The following is a 16,877-nucleotide window of genomic DNA, read 5'->3' as shown; positions in this document are numbered from 1 at the left end:
TATTATTTACAATGAATACATGTAAAGTTTGTTACCTTTTTCACAAAAAATACTATTAAAAATGCTATCATCTGGATACCAGGCAGCAGAGGTGAGAACAGGATACCAATCCTACAAGAAAGGATTTATTGGAGAAAAGTTACATCTTCACTATTCACCACTCACTTCTCCATGCACTGGAAGCAGAAAAATACCACAATACTTTCATATACAGATAGTGTGGGATTATTTAGAAATGTGATTATTTTAATCTTGATCCTCTAGCAGTAAGTGCACCTTGGAAAATATGCAATTTCAAACACACATATCTACGTACAGATCTGCAGAACTCTCTTATAGTTAGAGTAACATATTCATTCTTGGAAATAAGGCATCTTTTCCAGCATTTAATGCTGAGACTATTTCAACAAGAATATCATCCCAGTGGGGAAGTAAACATAACTCCAGGATACTCCTGCAGGAACCTATCAGGTATCTCCCAGACCAGGTGGCAACCTGGTAAACTACTGACTGAAGTTATTGTTACTGCCCACATAATTACTTTGGCAAGCCACAATCCTTACCAAAGGCACTGAACAGGTCATCTCCCAGGCATTCTTTCTGGGAAGCACCCACAAACATCAGAATAAGAATTTTCCATGATATTTCTAAGTGCAAATGAAGTTTTGGCTGTAAATTTAACACTTACCAGGTCAAAGTCTGTGCATAGATCAAATCTAAAACATTTCGTCCAATATCAAATTCTGGCGGCCCCAGGCTCACACAGACTGTAGTTCCAATAATTCTGGGGGGAGGGAGAAACAAAAACTATTGCACAACAGCATTTGCTAAATGATAAAGACCTCTGTAAAAATCCCTGTAAATGACCTGAATACAAGCATCAGTGGCAAATTATTTAGAGGCTGCATTAGTGTCATGCAAAGCAGCCACAGCTCATTCATTGGACAGCACAGCAAAAATGAAACAACTTGAAATAAGCAAATTCCCATAACACACAGCAGGGTTGAAATAAGACCTAGTACATATTTCACACAACTGAAATAAAAAACCAACAAGGATTTCTTACTGTATCAGTACATATCTATACTACAGTAACTACTTGTTACTTACTTTAAGCACAAATATCCTTGTGCTTAAGCAGCTGAAATATCAATGGGCCTCAGTACAAAATTCTAAGTTTTTCATGTCCTGAGAATTTTCAGCCTCAATAAAAAAATTAACAAAAGACAGATACTCAACTTATCCTTGAGTACATCCTACTTCAAACTAACTGAGGTTGCAAGGAGCTGAAACAGACAGATAAGCAAGCACTGAGAGGATTCCTACTGAGGACTAACAATCACTTTTAGTCACCTCGTTTTTCCTGAGCTGGGGAGATTCAGTTTTTTGCTTGTTGTAGCAAGGGCAATAAAGATTTTGGTAACTATCACATCTTGATACCACCTTATCAACTGCATCATCACCAGAGCTGGGCTTTCAGGAGGTTACTCTGAACACAAAATATTAAATACAAGCAATTGTACTTTTAACCTTTCACAGGCCTACGTGCCCAGCTTAGGGGAGGCCGTTCATCACATGACATTGCAGTTTTAGTTCTTTGACCTTTTGCTGGGAGGTGGTTTCCTACCTGAACACAACGAGAACAGGAGGATTAAAGTACACTGGCAAGAGCCGTGGAGGAAAAATCTTCAAGGGCTTCCCAACATTGTTTTGTATTCATTTAACAGAAAGTTAACAAAGTCCTACCTTGTAAACCAAACTTGTTCAAATTATGGGCAAAGAACAAACAATGGATCTCCTACACAAAAGTATGGCCAGGAACCTAACTGCTCTGTAGAGCTGGCAAGCACTTAAATACTGCCTAAGCCATAAGTAATGTTTGGCACTAGCAAGGTTCACACAGCAAATGTCATAAGTGAATGACTTCTTCCTTATGTGCTGAGCTGTATCCACATCCAGTCCACAATACTTTCTCACTTATCATGCTGCAGACCTCTACATTTGAGAGACTCATTATGTGCTTAATAAGACTGATAAAATCAGATTTTAAACTTGTGGACACTATAGTGACATAACTAAGAGGGGAAAAAATCACAGTGGGGGACAAAGCAAGGAAAGGCAGCAGTGTGTGAATGCATATGCAGAAAAGATGGGTTTGTGCTTGAGACAACTGGTTGTCACCTCACTCTCAGGAAATCCATGAGAGTAGAATGTGTCTTCCTCCCTGCATGTGTTTCCATCTCCAAAGGGAAGAAGGACACGCCAGCCTCCTTGTAAGGAGGAGCAGCAATATGCACCAGGCATGTACACAGAGACTGCCTGGTGGGGAAAATCAAGGAAACTTCAGAGGTGCCACAGCCACGCTTCTGCCGGGCTTTTCTCACATGGAGAAAGCAGATCATATCTTTGGTTAATGAGGGAAAACGAGATTAGAAAAGTAGTACTCACCTTCGTAAAAACTCTCCAAAGAAAGAGCCAAGCAAACAAAATATGAAGTCAACTAGAACAAGACGATAGATATCTTGGCCAACCAGAGTTTCCCAGCACTTTAAGAAGCAGAAGGAAAAAAACAAAACAAAACAAAATCATACCTAGAAGATAAAAATCATGCAATTGAAATATTGTTCCCAGATGCTTGGGCATCTGAAACTTGATCAAAGATCTGAAATCTTGATCAAATATATTCTAGCAGCCTGGCAAATCATAGTTGACTTCTCAGTGAACAATGCTGCCAGCCAGCTGAGACCTGAGCTGGGCCATTCATTTTTTCCTACAGTTCATTTCTCTCAAGCTGCTAATAAAAACTGTTAGGATAGGAAACTCAGCTTCCCAAGACACCACATGTACTTCTCTTAGCTGAAGTCTCTTATCAGAGTGGTTCCTAACCTGGCACTGCAAGTCAGAGATTTGTGGTTTTGAAACGTTACCTGCGACTCTGAGGTAGCCACAATGTTAAGCCAGTAGTAGCTCAGTATTCCAACAACTGACATTTTCAGGATGATAATTCTAAAAAGAAGAAGTAACAGTAACTGCACCAACAGCTGGTCCATACCTGGAGGGAGTGATGGCAGGGTGACCACTGGTCACACTTTATTACCTCCTTTTGGCACTGCAGAGTGCCAGGACTAACAGGAGCTCTCCTGGGAGCTCAGGTGTGGCATTGTTCTATTGTCCTGGCAGAAGGGGAGCTGGGCATGACAACCTTGGCACAACATCTGCTTAACAGGCCCCCACACCACCCAGCCACAGCTTTGTATCCAAAAGAAGTCAGACAACTTCAGGCCAAAAGCACAAAGAGGTGGCAGCAAGAAATACCTGGCAATAGTGACATATATGTGCTGTCCAGGAGTCTGAAACCTCTCCAGGTGCCCAAGCCAGGAGAAGAAGAATGGGATCAATGTGTTGAGGAGAGAAGCAATCACAGGTAGCACCAACATGGCAGCTTGGCCCTCTAGGTCATTTCTATGCCCTTTCATAAACAGCTTAGAGAGGAAAAAAACCATAATCAAACAACTCAAACTTAGAGCCTTAACCAAAATGCTGCCTCAAGGTGTGTCCACAGGGAAGCCCCCAGCTGTTCTCAGGTTAGAGACTGTCATTTTTTATGGGCCCATGACCAGCAGCACAGTGACCCTCTCTCCCCTTCCCCTACATTATGTGGGACCCAGAGTGGGAGCCCCAGCTCAAATGCAGCTCCTAGGGAAGAAGGGGCAGGTCTTTCTGGGCCTGCTTCTTGTTGTTTGTCCCCAGGCCACCAGATGCACTGTCCCTAAGCTGACCATGGGCCCAGGCAAGCAGCTGCTGGAGAGAGAAGGGAGATTTGCTCAGACTCCTCAGGTCCCACACTCTTGCCATAGTCCCCAGTGGGGTGGGCCTTGCAAAGCAGCTCTTTAGGTGCAGCAGAATTTGTGTCTGCACTGGCAGCAACAACAGCTCTGCTCCCCTGTGCTCCTCGTAGTGAACAGAGCAGTGCTCGTGCTCATGTGAGATACCCACGTGGAAAAATGCAAACTCTGGCCTTTACCTCGAGGTTATTAACGGAGAGGAAGTAAACACCAGTACAAGCAGCTGCTGCTGTTCCCAGGGAAGCAACCCAAGCAAGAAGGTGAATAGCAATACGAAGAACTCTCTCCATCACAGAAAAATCTAGAACTTCTTTGTTTACTTCAGTGAGGTCTTCCTGCAAAGAAACAATTCCTAATGAAGAAGTTCTTAGTCAACAGCATAAGGCAAAACTTGCTTCAAGGAACCACTTGAGAAACTGAGTGAAAGATTTTTGCTCTAGAAGATGGGCAGAGTAATGTCCTAGGAACATTTATTGGGCAACTTTGTGTTCCTATCCTAAAAGTCAAGTTCCACAGATAATATTTTCAGCCTGCCTTTTGTTTATAAAATGGTTAAATGGCAGGAAGGAAAAAAGCCAGAAGAAATGTTTGGCAAATATTTAATAGTCACAGAGATTCATTCAATAGAACAGAAGCACACAAATATTTATATGTAGCTTAAAGACAAAAGGAAAACAAGTAGCTAAGCCATTTCCAGGAGGTCAGACCAAATGAAACTCAGGAAGGCAGGAAGATTTAAGTCTCTCAGGCACAGGTCTAGCACACTTGTGTCACTCTGCCAGAAACTTTTATGTGCACACACAAATTTGTATGCACAAATAAGTCTCCAACAGAACGACTCACACACCTTAGTTTTGTACCTCCTGTGGTTTGTACCTTTATCTGTGTGCTGAGATTCTTTTGTTTCAGCTTCACAGCTTTTTCATTAGTTATATTGAAGTCCCAAGTGCAGAGCAGCTTGCTGGCATTCCCAGAGTATCCCTGAGGGTTAACTAAGTTCCTGGAGAAGGATTTTGCCATGCTGCAATTAAAATAAAACTGGTGAGATGTGTAACAGGGAAATTCATCAGGTCTGTACAGCAGGGCAAGGAAGGAGATTTGTCAGCTTTCCATCCCATCCCAAGGTTACTGGACCTATGTCAGAGCATGTCACATATGACAATGTGGAAAATAAACTTTCATGTAAGGAACTCTACCATTTCCATCTCAAAATTGTTGCTGACAATCTTTCCCTCTGGAAGGCCACATCAACAAGAAACAATGTTAGCAACAATAGCTTACAAAAGGGGATCACAGTACTCACTGGTTTTGAACTGGGATTCTCTGTATGTCCCTTACTATTTTGCAGTTATTTTTAATTTCTGTAATAAAGGATTGATTTCTGGAGACTGTCTTCTAAGCAGAAATTTCTACTTAAACTCTACACCTGTAAAGAAGGACTTACAGAAACATACTCAAGTAATTATTACTTCTAACTGTTGACAGGATGGGGTTTTTTATTGTCTGGCAATTTTTTTACTTAATATAAGAGAAATAAGAACTCACGCTCAGGTTACCTGAACAACAAGATAAGAAAACAGATGACAAAATATGTTCCAACAGTGAAAATATAGGCCAGCTGCATGTTGTAAGATGGACCATTCTCTATTTTACTGATTGTAGCATTGGTGTAAAAGCCATAGTAGAGCACTGTTTTTTGAAAATAACCCTGAAAAGACAAGGACATGATTCAGAATATTTGCTGTCACCTCCATGGTGGAAAGAATCATCATCTGAAGACCAGTTAATGGAGGTGGGAGCTGTTCTATTCCTTATCATGAAATCACAGATGTGATTAATTTTAAATACTTACAGCTCCAGTGAGCAGCTCCAGGCCCGTGAATGAAAGGTTATTTGGTTCTGCTGCAAGAAACTGAGGAATTGTGATGAAACCAAAGTTTATGAGGAATGAGAAGAGGTTAAAATTTAGCAGCCACTTCAAGAAAACAAAGTAAGAAAGAACACTTGTTCCAAACTCAGCACCAATGATCTTCAGAGCCTTGTGCCAAATCTGCAGTAGGTGAAAATATTCTGAAAGAGTATTTCCAAATCGCCGAAATGACTGAAGGGAAAAAGAGGAGAGAGATGAATCTCAGCAAGCAAACAGGACTCAATTTCACTTAATGAAGCCTCTCATTTTAATATTACTGTTTCATTTTGATGTTAAGAACAGATTTGCCCCACTCCATGCACCATAAGATGGTTAACTGGTGCTCCTAAGTGCTACTGCAGTGCAAGTCATTATTAATGAACACTGCAGCAATTACCTGGATCTTTGGTAAGCAACATGAAGCAAGACACCAGCTTGCTCTGGAGACAGTGATAACATTGCAGTTGGAGTGCTTTGCTCTGCTGTGACTGACAGAAGTTTCTGGCACTTACCACTGCTGCTCCCTGCAGACACCGTGTACAGCAGGAAGGGTGAGCACCACGGTGCCTTGACTTTTTTGTTATTTCTTTAAGAACTTTATTTCTGTGGAAGAGCAGGGCAGGGGTGACAATCATTATAGAGTTGTAACTGAATCAAGAAGCCTAAGGAGATGCTGCAAACACAGTTTCACCCATGTGCACACGAACAGAATTAGTACAACATGGAGATGTTCTTAGTGATTCATTTTATATTAGCTGATACCATGGCTCCTGTCACTGCTCTGACAGTGTGTTTTAACCCCTCCACTAACTTATACTGGCAGCAGAAATTAAATATACTCTGTGAGGAGACAAAACAATGGTTGAGACCATGTGGTCTCTTCTCCATTTTCGAAGACCAACATCCAAATTTCCTTTGAAAATAAATCTCAGGTCATAATTTATAATCAAATCCCAGGACCTTGATAATCTGTTCTATATTACCATGGGGGATTCTTATCTCCATCATTAAATTATTTTCTCTTGCAAGACATTAACTTTTTTTAAGTGCATTAAGAAGTACTTTGTCATAAAGTGACAAACCAAAGCTCAGCAGACGGAAAATGCCCATAATTGATAGCTAGATGTTGCTAGAAGTAAAAGTTTATAAAACTAAACTGATAAACTTTTTTTTTACCTGATCTCTCTCCTTTTTCTCATGGTCTCTGGAAGCTTCTGGATTGCTTTAATCCTTTCATTGATGGACATACTTGCAAGACTTCCAACTAAATCTTCCTCTACATCAAACCCATGCAAAAAACAAAATTTGGGGATAAGAATACAGTAATTTTTATACACAGCCTGAAATGCACATAACAACATCCCCCATTTACACTGCTACCAAGGTGAGCAAGCTCTGAGACTTAATAATAGTGCCCAGAATATCTTCAGTTCCCTCAGAACTCTAAATCAGATGCAAGCAAGCAGTACAAGAATGTTCACAGACATAGCTTCAGTATAAAGGAAAATAAAATACTGAGACAACTCCAAGATTCTGGTCCATTGCTTGATCACTGTTTGATAGTTACACTTCTGTGATGCTACTTATTGACTTGAAAGCTAAACTTTTGCTTTATTTCTTCTGTAATGTTAGTTGATGTTAGTGCCCATACTTAGCACTACCTATGCCAGAGACACACCTGTATGACCTGATAATCAGGCTGCTTTTGCATAGCTGGAATTTGATGCTAATTCCAGACACAGTGGCTGAAAACAATCCATTAGCTGGTCAAACAAATTCTAATAAAGAGCTTAGCATTTCTTTCTACAATTTAACACATTCATACTGCACTGCACTTCATTTATCATGGGATTTGAGTGTGTTAGGAAAGTATAAAAGATTAATCACTAGTGTAACACAAACCCAAGTTGTCCCCATAAGCACAAGAAGGGCTGTACATGCAACTCTGGTGAGAAACTGAGAGCTGTGTCAACCACACCATCCTTGGAGCAGACACTGTCATAAACTGAACCCCTTCTCCAAACCCCTACCTTCACTGCACGCTGGATCTGTTTCAAACATGGAAGAAGCCATGAAGATCTCATCAGGTGGTCTTCGGTTGCGTCTCCGAATGAAGCTGTCTAAATAACATGCATTCTTTAGGAAGCTCAGATAGTCCTGACAATTTGACTTAAGAAATTCAAGTTTCACTTTCACAGGAACACGTTAAAAGTCTACCCTTCCATCTCACTGACCTCATGCAAACACACTCCCCCACTCACTTCTTTCCTGGTCATGTCATGTTTGACAACTGCATCCATTTTTTCAGATAAACGCTGGAAAAGAGGAGCTGAGCCCAGTCTTCAGCTGTCATGGAGAACTCCAACTAACCCATTCATAAATGCACACATTCATTATTCAATTCATTATTCATTTCTTCCTAGAAGATGAGGCCTTTCTTTTAAAATCCTTCCACTGCCTTCAAGGGGATCATTTTAGACTCCCACTACATCATGCTGAGTAAGTTATATGTGCCAAACTCCCATTTCCCTGGGGCCAAAATGCAGCTGCTCTCTCCACCTCCTTTCATCCACTTATTCAAACACAGGTGACTATACTCCTTAAAAGCATCTGCCTTCCAGCCATGACACAGATGAGTTTAGCCACAGCTTTCCTTGACTAGCCTTCCCAGTAAGCTAATGGCAAGTTCCAGTGTCACATCCCAGTGTGGAGCTCAGCTCTCTGGTGTGGAAGGACACTGTTGATGACTCCTTCTATTGTGTGAAGATATTCATGCCTGAACAAGAAGGCTTTAAAATATTTATTAGTATTATTTTATGGAGGGTGAGACTGACATGCACTATTGTGATGCACCACAATCCTTACCTTCTGATCCACTGGAAATTCTGTGGGTATAGGGATAATCCAGCAGATGGAAGGTAGACTGTGGGGTGTAATTCAGTTCTGGCTCAGGCTCAAAGGAAAGATTGTCTGTCGAAGGGAATCAGAGTTACACAAAGTTGCAAACTGCTATGGGCTATTTACAGACACAGAATACCAACCCTATGACAAAATACAGATCTACTGCCAGCACAGCAACGTATTCCTGTAACAAAACTCCCATACTCCACTCCAAAGTACATCCTAGTACTCAAAAACTTACTCAGTCCATACAAGACAATATCACTTGACCTGTTAATGACAGATTTGCTAATAAAACACCTGAACAGCTTAAAAGAAAAAAAAAGCTAAAACGATATACAGAGTTGAGCTCTGCAGAACTGCAGGGCTCCCTCAGGATGGAGCAAACTGTGATTTGTTCCAGTGATTCTCTGAGCTGGTCACACGAGAAACTCCATACCTGTGAAATTTCCATATGGACTTGTGCTCAGTAGGTCCTGGCTGCACTCAGAGCCAGCTCCCAGCGAGGCCATGGGGATGGCCACAGGGTAGTTCTGCTCCCTCCCTCTGCCTTCTCCATAGCAACTGGGCAGTGAAGGATCGTAAGGGGTTTGGTGGGAGAATGGATTGCTTTGAGAACTCCCCCTGTGTAAGCAATAAAAAAGAAAAACCTGTCATAAAACCCCTCAATTGCTATCCTTAATAATTAGCTACCTATTAGCATCAAATTTGAGTATGTTATAAAACAAACTCTGATACTGAGAGGTAGTTTGTATTTAGAACTTCAACATCATAATTCTGATTTGGTCATCAAATGAATCAGGAAGGTTAAAACTTTTCTCTACCTGAAGTTAGCTTAGACTCTTACTAAACAGGAATACCTGCTTGGAAAACAAAGATATCCAAGGTTATAGACCATTGTGAAAATTACTGGAACTAAAAAATATCTACAACATTATGCCATAAATACATTTAACTGAAATTCATCCAACACGTAGAAAATAAACACACCATTTCCCTTGAATGCTGCCTTCCTGGTAACAGCTTTAAAAATTTGTCTGAGAATGAAAGCATAAAGGAGGGATCAAAATAATCTACAAATTAAACCTCCAGAGAAGTAGTTTCTTCTGCATATAAATGATTTTATTTCTTATGGCACAGTCACACAGCAAAATTAAATAAACTCACCTTCTATCAATTTCCAATGTCTCAGAGAAGTGGTAGTCTGGATTTTCAAAGGCTTCATTGTAATGATAAGACATGACAATTCCTTGGTTTGAAGGATGAAATCTTCCTTATTTTTGTCTCCACTGCTTCATTAATATGTTAATGGGAAGACTGATTAGAGACCTGATTACAAAATAGATGCAGGTACATAAAAATTAAAAGGAAGGAACTCCATTTTAGCAACTTAGAAGACTCTGCTATTCTCCTAACAAATAACACGAAACAATATAAATCAGCAGTGGTTGAAATTCATGCCATTTACCATCAGGAAATTGGGGTCCACCTGAAGTTTCAGGTAAAATACGAACTAATATTTCTCTATAGTGAGGTCTCCCCAAACCTAAGGAACTGCAATGCCACTGAAGTTTTCCCAACACTAATGAGGCCAGGCTTTAGAAGCATGTCAAAACATTAAGAAAAAAATAAAGCTCTCCCTCTCCTCCTTAAACAATAAAAGCCAAATACACAAATTTTCTCCAAACAATTCACTACATTTCCAAAATCAAAGAGGAGGTGAAGCCTGCCCTGTTCCTTGCTAGCAGTGCATATCTAGGCTTTAGCTGGGAACAAGGGACCTGCAGGATCATGGCTTTGTACAGGGCTGACAACATCTAGAGACTCATTTTCAATGAGGGCTCTTGTAATTATTTAATGCCTCGATACCTTAAATAGGTCTGGTTTTACATTTAGATTTCTCACAGAGTGCTCCATTTTAAACAAGCCAGACTTGGTCAGAATTTATTGAGCGGGAGTCCTCCTGAGTCAGTAAAAAGGGAAAGTTACATTTGAAAAACAGAATCCAAATTAAACAGGCAGTTCTTACAATTAATCAAAACTCAGACTCAAAATAAAAATGGAAACTATTTTTAGCATTTGTTCTTAAAGGCACCATGCAATTTTCCTAAGCTGGCAAGCTATTCCACAGCAGGGAAGGGAAAAATAAAGGATAAAGGGCACATCTGGCAAAACCCATCAGACCCTATTTTTATTTCAGCTCCATTCCTAGAAAAGCAGAACTGAATCTCATTTAACAGTAGACTCTCAACAAACTTCTTCATTTGCAGTAGATTTTATTTGTGATTTTTACTGCACCATCGGCCATCCATATCAACCAACTCACTGACATCAACCAACCAGAAGGAACAGATCAGCCTGGCTGGAAAATACATCTGGAAAATACAGCTTCTTTCTCTTACTCATTTGAAAGACCTCTAGGCTTATCCATAAAGGCTTCCTCAGAAACTCAAAAAAGCCCAAGATAGATTCTCTGTTGGCTTGGTCATTGTCCACTTTATTTTCTTTGAGTCTTATGATGCACTGCATGCCAGGATCACTATGAAAGTCCACAGGGACATTTACAGTCAAACACTGACCCCAGCATCTGAAACCACTCTGGTTTTTCTCCACTCACTGAGTTTTAAGGACTTGAAATAAATTTTCTGCGTATGCTGAGGCAAATTCAAATCTGACAGTTTATACATTTCTGACCAGTCATAGCTCACTGGAAAGAACCCAAAGCAGGTAATGCTCAAAGTAAACCATCTCTTTCCTCTTTTCAACCTATTATGGAATGCAGAAAGCATAGCTCCAGAAAAAGATATGACATTTAGACTTAGTTTTCCCTTTTAAAAAATTATTTAGAAGGAAAAATATAGCTGGAGGACAGAGGTCATTTGTGAAAGACAGAATGCAGGATCTTGACAAATCTTCCCTTTGCAGAGTGGCGTTCATTTGGTGATTATGCTTTTGGATTTCAGCAAGCAACTAATCTTGCTGAAAGAAACCCTGTGCACCTTCTCTGGAGTACAGAAGGGTTTAGGATCAGTGGGTTTAATGAGCATTGATATGTAAATAAGTTAGAAGACCAGTGGAGAGTGTGCTTTCTGCTCAAATCGTTCAACCCAGTAATGATACAGACCAGTAAACTCCAAGCAGTGCAGACTCATACTTCTGGATCTTTTCCCAGAAAATAACTCCCTTCACATCACAGACCAACAGCCTTGACAAAATATTCCAGGTTAGTTTCATCCCTTCCTGTGCAGGTAATGTTCTGCTATAGACACTAATCCTCATGTAGAACATAACAAACATTAATATCTTGCCAAAACAGCACTTTGTCCTGGCATCAAGCTTCAGGAAAGCCACATAGACCATCAAGCTCCTTACCTGTAATCCCTCAGTAAAAAAGATTTCTTAAAGTAAATCCTATTTACACACATCTTGAAGTGGAATAAAAATAGTGAATTCCAGAACTACATCATAGATAACTTAATAATGTTGAACGAAGAGAACAGAACTCATGGAAGAAGTGATTCAGGAGGCTGAATGTGCTCTACTTCTCTAAAGATTGTCCAGTTTTGTAGGGTATGACAAGACAGGGCTTCATCATTACTGAAGTTTTGTTCATGAATCCCTGTCCTGTTTAACGTGTTCCACACATCTTCATGATGAAAAAATCAGACTGATTTCTGGAAGCCAAAAGTGAGTTTGAGAGACAAGCCAGAGTTTTACATTCTGCATCAGCAGCTGGATTCCAGTACTGATCATCACTCTTCCATTGTGTCAGTCCCAACAGTTTCCACACTTTTGCAACAAACCAGGGAAGCCTCTCAGAAAATCTAAAGGGCCTGTGAATTGACACTAATCAAACACTACACTGGAGAAAAGCTCATCTCTAATTGATGTATTAGCAAGGTAACCAGCATGAATCATACACGGAAGCAAAAGCCACTTATCTTTATGGCATCTTGCCAAAGTACCCAACGAGCACCAACAAAGCCACCTCCCATTGCGTTTCTATTGATGTCAGGAGGGTCAGTTACAGGAACCAACATCAACGCTGCTACTTGAATTCAATTTCAGCAATCCAAATGGTGCCTCTGCTACAAGTGATCTTCCCAGAGACAGATGACATGCAGCAGCACTAAAGACTCCCTATTGCATAGGGAGAGACAAACAAATGGAGAAGGGAGAGCGACAGCATCCCCCTTACAGTCACATGCTGCTGTCTCTCCCAACAGCTTCTTGGATCTTGAGCCCAAATGGATTTATTCCCTAGTCCTATAGCGCAATGGAACCTACCAGAATCTGGATCCCACCCTCCCTATACCTCAGCTGTTCCCAGCAAGAATGGGGTCCAGAAAGCAGCCAGGCAGAAGGAAGCAGGAAAGTGTCTGCCTCTGGCTGCTCTTCAGCATCATGAGCTCTGCTCCTTATTAACTCTTTATCCATTTTTTTTTTACACTTACTCACTTTTTTGCCTTATCCCCTCCATTTAACATTCCGCTTGCAATTCCCCCACAATATAGTAAGACAACAGTATTTTCATCATGTCCACTTTGCAAGTTAAATCCTTTCTATCACCTGTGGTTGCTTAGACAATGTTTTTGAAGAAGGACCGCTTTGTGTTTGCAGTGTCTCAAGCAGGATTCTACTTCTTCACCTGAGTTCAGAAACCTTTTTTATTAAACATGCCCCAGAAACATCTAAAAAAAGCTACAATATGTAGTTAAATTTTAGTGTCCAGTAAAGTGTTATAAAGAGGAGGCACCTACAGTTTTTGCTTAAAGGGAGTGGGTGAAAGTTCAGATATTTCAATAATTCTGTGAAATTCACGGTACTCTCCCTAATCTACCACACACATCCCTGCTTCTCCACCCAAAAGGCCCCACAGATCCATTCCTATGGATTGAAGTACATATGACAATGACTTTGAATGATCTAATCCTTTCCCTGGAGGCTGCTTTGTGAGCAATTCTCTGTGTTTACTGCTTTGTTGCTTTTATTCTCCTAACTCGGACTACAAGTGCAAACTTAATTCATTGGGAAAATCGTAAGGACTGAGATCTACAACTACTGAAATTAGAAAGAGGGAACTGAAGAGCAAGAACAGTAGACCTGGCAGAGAGAGGTAAGGTTAGCAAGAATAAGAAACAACACTGCATTATTTCTTTAACCTTTGAAAAACACTACCTAGCTCATAGTCTGACCATTATGCGGAAAAAGGGGCTGAAGCAAGAATCATTTCATACCAGTGCAAGTCAGCCTTCTGACTGAATTCCCAAACTGCAGACTGTCACATTCTCTGCATTTGGTGGGACTAAATCTTGCTTTGCAAAACTAGTTTTTAAACTCTATTAACCAATATTGCCAGCTACTTGTATTTGAAGGAAATAACTGCTTACAAAAAAAGGAAGGAAGTGAATTTTGAGTACCTGGTTGGAATTTAATTTTCTGCTTTCAGTGGAAAGGCAGCCCACCACAGCAGGTCTATTAGAAGATACTGCTTCCTAGAAGAGTTCTGATATTTTGCCTTAAAAGAAAGCTCTGTTTATTCTGCACTTGCAATGGATACCTATCCTCTTTCCACCTGCAAATTGTACTTTAATGAGCAGTATCAGTTACAGGAGTCTCATTCACCAGTTCAAGTGTAAAAGCTTATGAAGACTACACATATGATTATTTTGGATAACACATAGGAGCTTACATACACTCAAAGGTCTTGGACTGAAAAAGGGCATTGTTCTGTTTGTAATTTCTGGTTTAACTTCCTGTTAAGGATATTCTTGTCTTGTTACTATTTGCACAAGCAACATTTAACAGGACCCTGAGGGAAAACAAAAAGTTTATTTGTCAGAATATTGTGAATACCAGGAAACTAGATCATGGCGAGGGGGAACCAGTCAAAAGAAGAGAACCAGTTTTGTCACAGGTTTCTCCTAACTCTTCAAAATCCTTATATTCAGTTTTCAAATTTTTTGACAAATAATTTCACATAAACTGAACATTTTTTTTTTCCCAAACAAAATGCAGCTCCATTAAAATCCAATGTAGCATATTAGTATGCTAGGGGTCTATTCTACAATGAACACACACAACCTATGGACTGTAAAAGTCACAGTAAGAGAGTTTTTCACCAAAACGTGAAGGGGGCACCAGTGTAAAGTTCTAGTTTCTCTTATACCTGCCCACAGAGCCATACCACACCACCTCAGCACTTTATCACTTTATAGCCTAAAAGTTTCTGACAAACTTACTTTGGGGGAAAAAACAACCAACCAACCAAAAAGCACCGAAAGACTAAACATAAAACTAAACAGAAGAACCTCAAAAAAATCAGAGATCTATTAAAATGCCCTAGGGTATATCACCGTGTCCCGCAGCCATAGGGAGGAGGAGGAGAGAAGATCCAGCAGGCAGGAATTGTGCAGCAAGATTGATTTATTTAATGAGTTTAAAAACTCTTTTATAGATTTTTTCTTCATAGTCTAATGGGACAAAGGATCAGCCACCCCTTGGGGTGACTGGCTAAAATCCTAAAACATCCATTGTCAAAATATTTTTCTACTGTACCATAAACAAGCCTTTTCCAAGGTTGCACGTGCTCATGGTTTACAAAACTCTGCGAGTATCTTCTGTGAGAGAGAAAAGTCTCTCACGGACTTAGAAGAGAGCAGGAAAAATTCTTGCTAACAGCAGTATTGTATCCACAGAGATCAGTTGCTTTGGGTGCAGTACTGACATATCAGCCCAGAAGAGGTGCCGTTCCAACCACATTCCTTAGCGCCTGCAGCCTGCTGTACCCTTACCCCGCACTCGGGCTGTGCCGCACGGGCAGGGACCGACCCGCAGCCGCAGCCGAGCTGCCGCTCCTCGAACGCGGCTCTGGAGCCTCTGGGCTGCTTCTGCCCGCACAGCAGGGAGGGCCAGGCTGCCGCGGCTCCAGGGCTGGCAGAGGAGGCAGCGGCGACACTGGGGCAGGGGAAGCAGAAATCAGCACAGCCCCCGCGCAGTGCCACTGCTTACAGGTTTGCTGTACTAACAGAGCATTACTAATGACAGCGATTTAGCAATAAAATCCAGGACATGAAGATTTGGCTTTTAGATGTACATTAAGTACTCTGCATAGAAACGTTTCAGCCTTTGTAGGTTAAATAGTAAGTCTGTGTGTTTTTAGGAATTACAGAGTGAAGGACCACAAAGAACACGAATACTGAAGCCCGAGATTTTCCCCACCTATTTAATACAAATTCCCGTTACCTATTGTAACACAAAAACTCACAGCCTTGGACAATACAGTGCCACATCCATTCGCTGGCTACCAGACACCGACATGCAACCTACCCAAAGTGAAATGTCACGCTCTAGGCTGTGTCCCCAGCCAGGTTGGGGCCACACCTCAGAGTGAAGAGCGACACTGGCTAAATACCTCAGAGAACTGTGGCTGGTAATCTCCCATGGGACCAGCCCTTCCAGCTGAAGGCAGAGGAAGCTCGGGTGTGACTAACGGGGCGATAAGGCTGTTCGTGCCGTTCGTGCAGCCGGGCTGACACCGAGCTCTGGGCACCGCGCTGGGTGGTTATTCACCTCTCAGAGAGCAGAAGCCGAGTACATCCCTGCCATACCCGCAGTCCGACCCTTACGGCTGCATCATTCTAAGCGAGCAGCGGCAGTTTGGAAGCGGCAGCCACCTGCCAGGGCTGCGGGGGCTCCTCCCGCTCCGGTGCGCGGAGAACCCGCCCTCCACCCCGCCGCGGGGCAGCCCCCGCTCGGACAGCGCTGCTCGCTGCAGCCCCCGGCCCTGCCCAGCCTCTCCGGGACGCAGAGCCCCAGAGCCGCCCGTCCCGGCCGCTTACCTCGCTCCCGACCCGGCCGCCAGGAGAGGCTGCTCGGCCGCGGCTCTCTCGCTCCAGGTGCCCCGGAGCCGCCGCCCCGCCCCGCCCCGCCCCGCCCCGCCGGCCGCCCCTCCCGCCGCCTGGTGCCGCCTCCGGCCCCGATGGTGGAGGACCCGCCGTGCCCACCGGCTTCCCTTCCCTTCCCTTCCCTTCCCTTCCCTTCCCTTCCCTTCCCTTCCCTTCCCTTCCCTTTTCCCTTCCCTTTTCCCTTCCCCCCGACAGGGCTGTGCACGGAAATGCACCGCCGGAACGGGGAGCTGAAGTCCTGCTCGTACAGCTCCAGAGACAGAAAAACAACCCGGCGAAGTTCTTTGCTGTTACCTCCCGTGCAACACGTTGCTA

At 42.2% G+C, this 16,877-nt stretch overlaps 1 protein-coding gene across 6 annotated transcripts in view; it reads right to left on the bottom strand.

Annotated features, from left to right (window-relative positions):
• Positions 1-16,877, bottom strand: part of TMC5 (transmembrane channel like 5) — a 23,625-nt gene extending 6,748 nt beyond the window's left edge. For 2 of the 6 annotated variants that reach the window (XM_048321055.1, XM_048321050.1), the window contains exons 1-17: positions 16,070-16,207; positions 9,823-9,984; positions 9,095-9,279; positions 8,620-8,724; positions 7,785-7,874; positions 6,931-7,030; positions 6,267-6,357; positions 5,698-5,946; positions 5,402-5,553; positions 4,722-4,866; positions 4,025-4,180; positions 3,316-3,482; positions 2,928-3,006; positions 2,449-2,546; positions 2,182-2,319; positions 689-784; positions 36-111 (exon numbers count right to left, since the gene is read on the bottom strand). In XM_048321055.1, the coding sequence (XP_048177012.1) occupies positions 36-111; positions 689-784; positions 2,182-2,319; positions 2,449-2,546; positions 2,928-3,006; positions 3,316-3,482; positions 4,025-4,180; positions 4,722-4,866; positions 5,402-5,553; positions 5,698-5,946; positions 6,267-6,357; positions 6,931-7,030; positions 7,785-7,874; positions 8,620-8,724; positions 9,095-9,279; positions 9,823-9,896 (2,001 nt within the window). In that variant the 5' untranslated portion in view covers positions 9,897-9,984; positions 16,070-16,207. Of the gene's footprint in view, positions 1-35; positions 112-688; positions 785-2,181; positions 2,320-2,448; positions 2,547-2,927; positions 3,007-3,315; positions 3,483-4,024; positions 4,181-4,721; positions 4,867-5,401; positions 5,554-5,697; positions 5,947-6,266; positions 6,358-6,930; positions 7,031-7,784; positions 7,875-8,619; positions 8,725-9,094; positions 9,280-9,822; positions 9,985-16,069; positions 16,208-16,227; positions 16,327-16,496; positions 16,579-16,856 lie in introns of those variants that run through there. The other 4 variants (XM_048321054.1, XM_048321051.1, XM_048321052.1 and 1 more) reach the window with 4 other exon arrangements.

The sequence above is a fragment of the Corvus hawaiiensis genome, chromosome 16 (genome assembly GCF_020740725.1).
Source record: "Corvus hawaiiensis isolate bCorHaw1 chromosome 16, bCorHaw1.pri.cur, whole genome shotgun sequence".
NCBI classification, from domain to species: Eukaryota; Metazoa; Chordata; class Aves; order Passeriformes; family Corvidae; genus Corvus; species Corvus hawaiiensis.
Note: the sequence above shows the minus strand (reverse complement) of the source record. Positions and strands in the feature narration are given on the sequence as shown.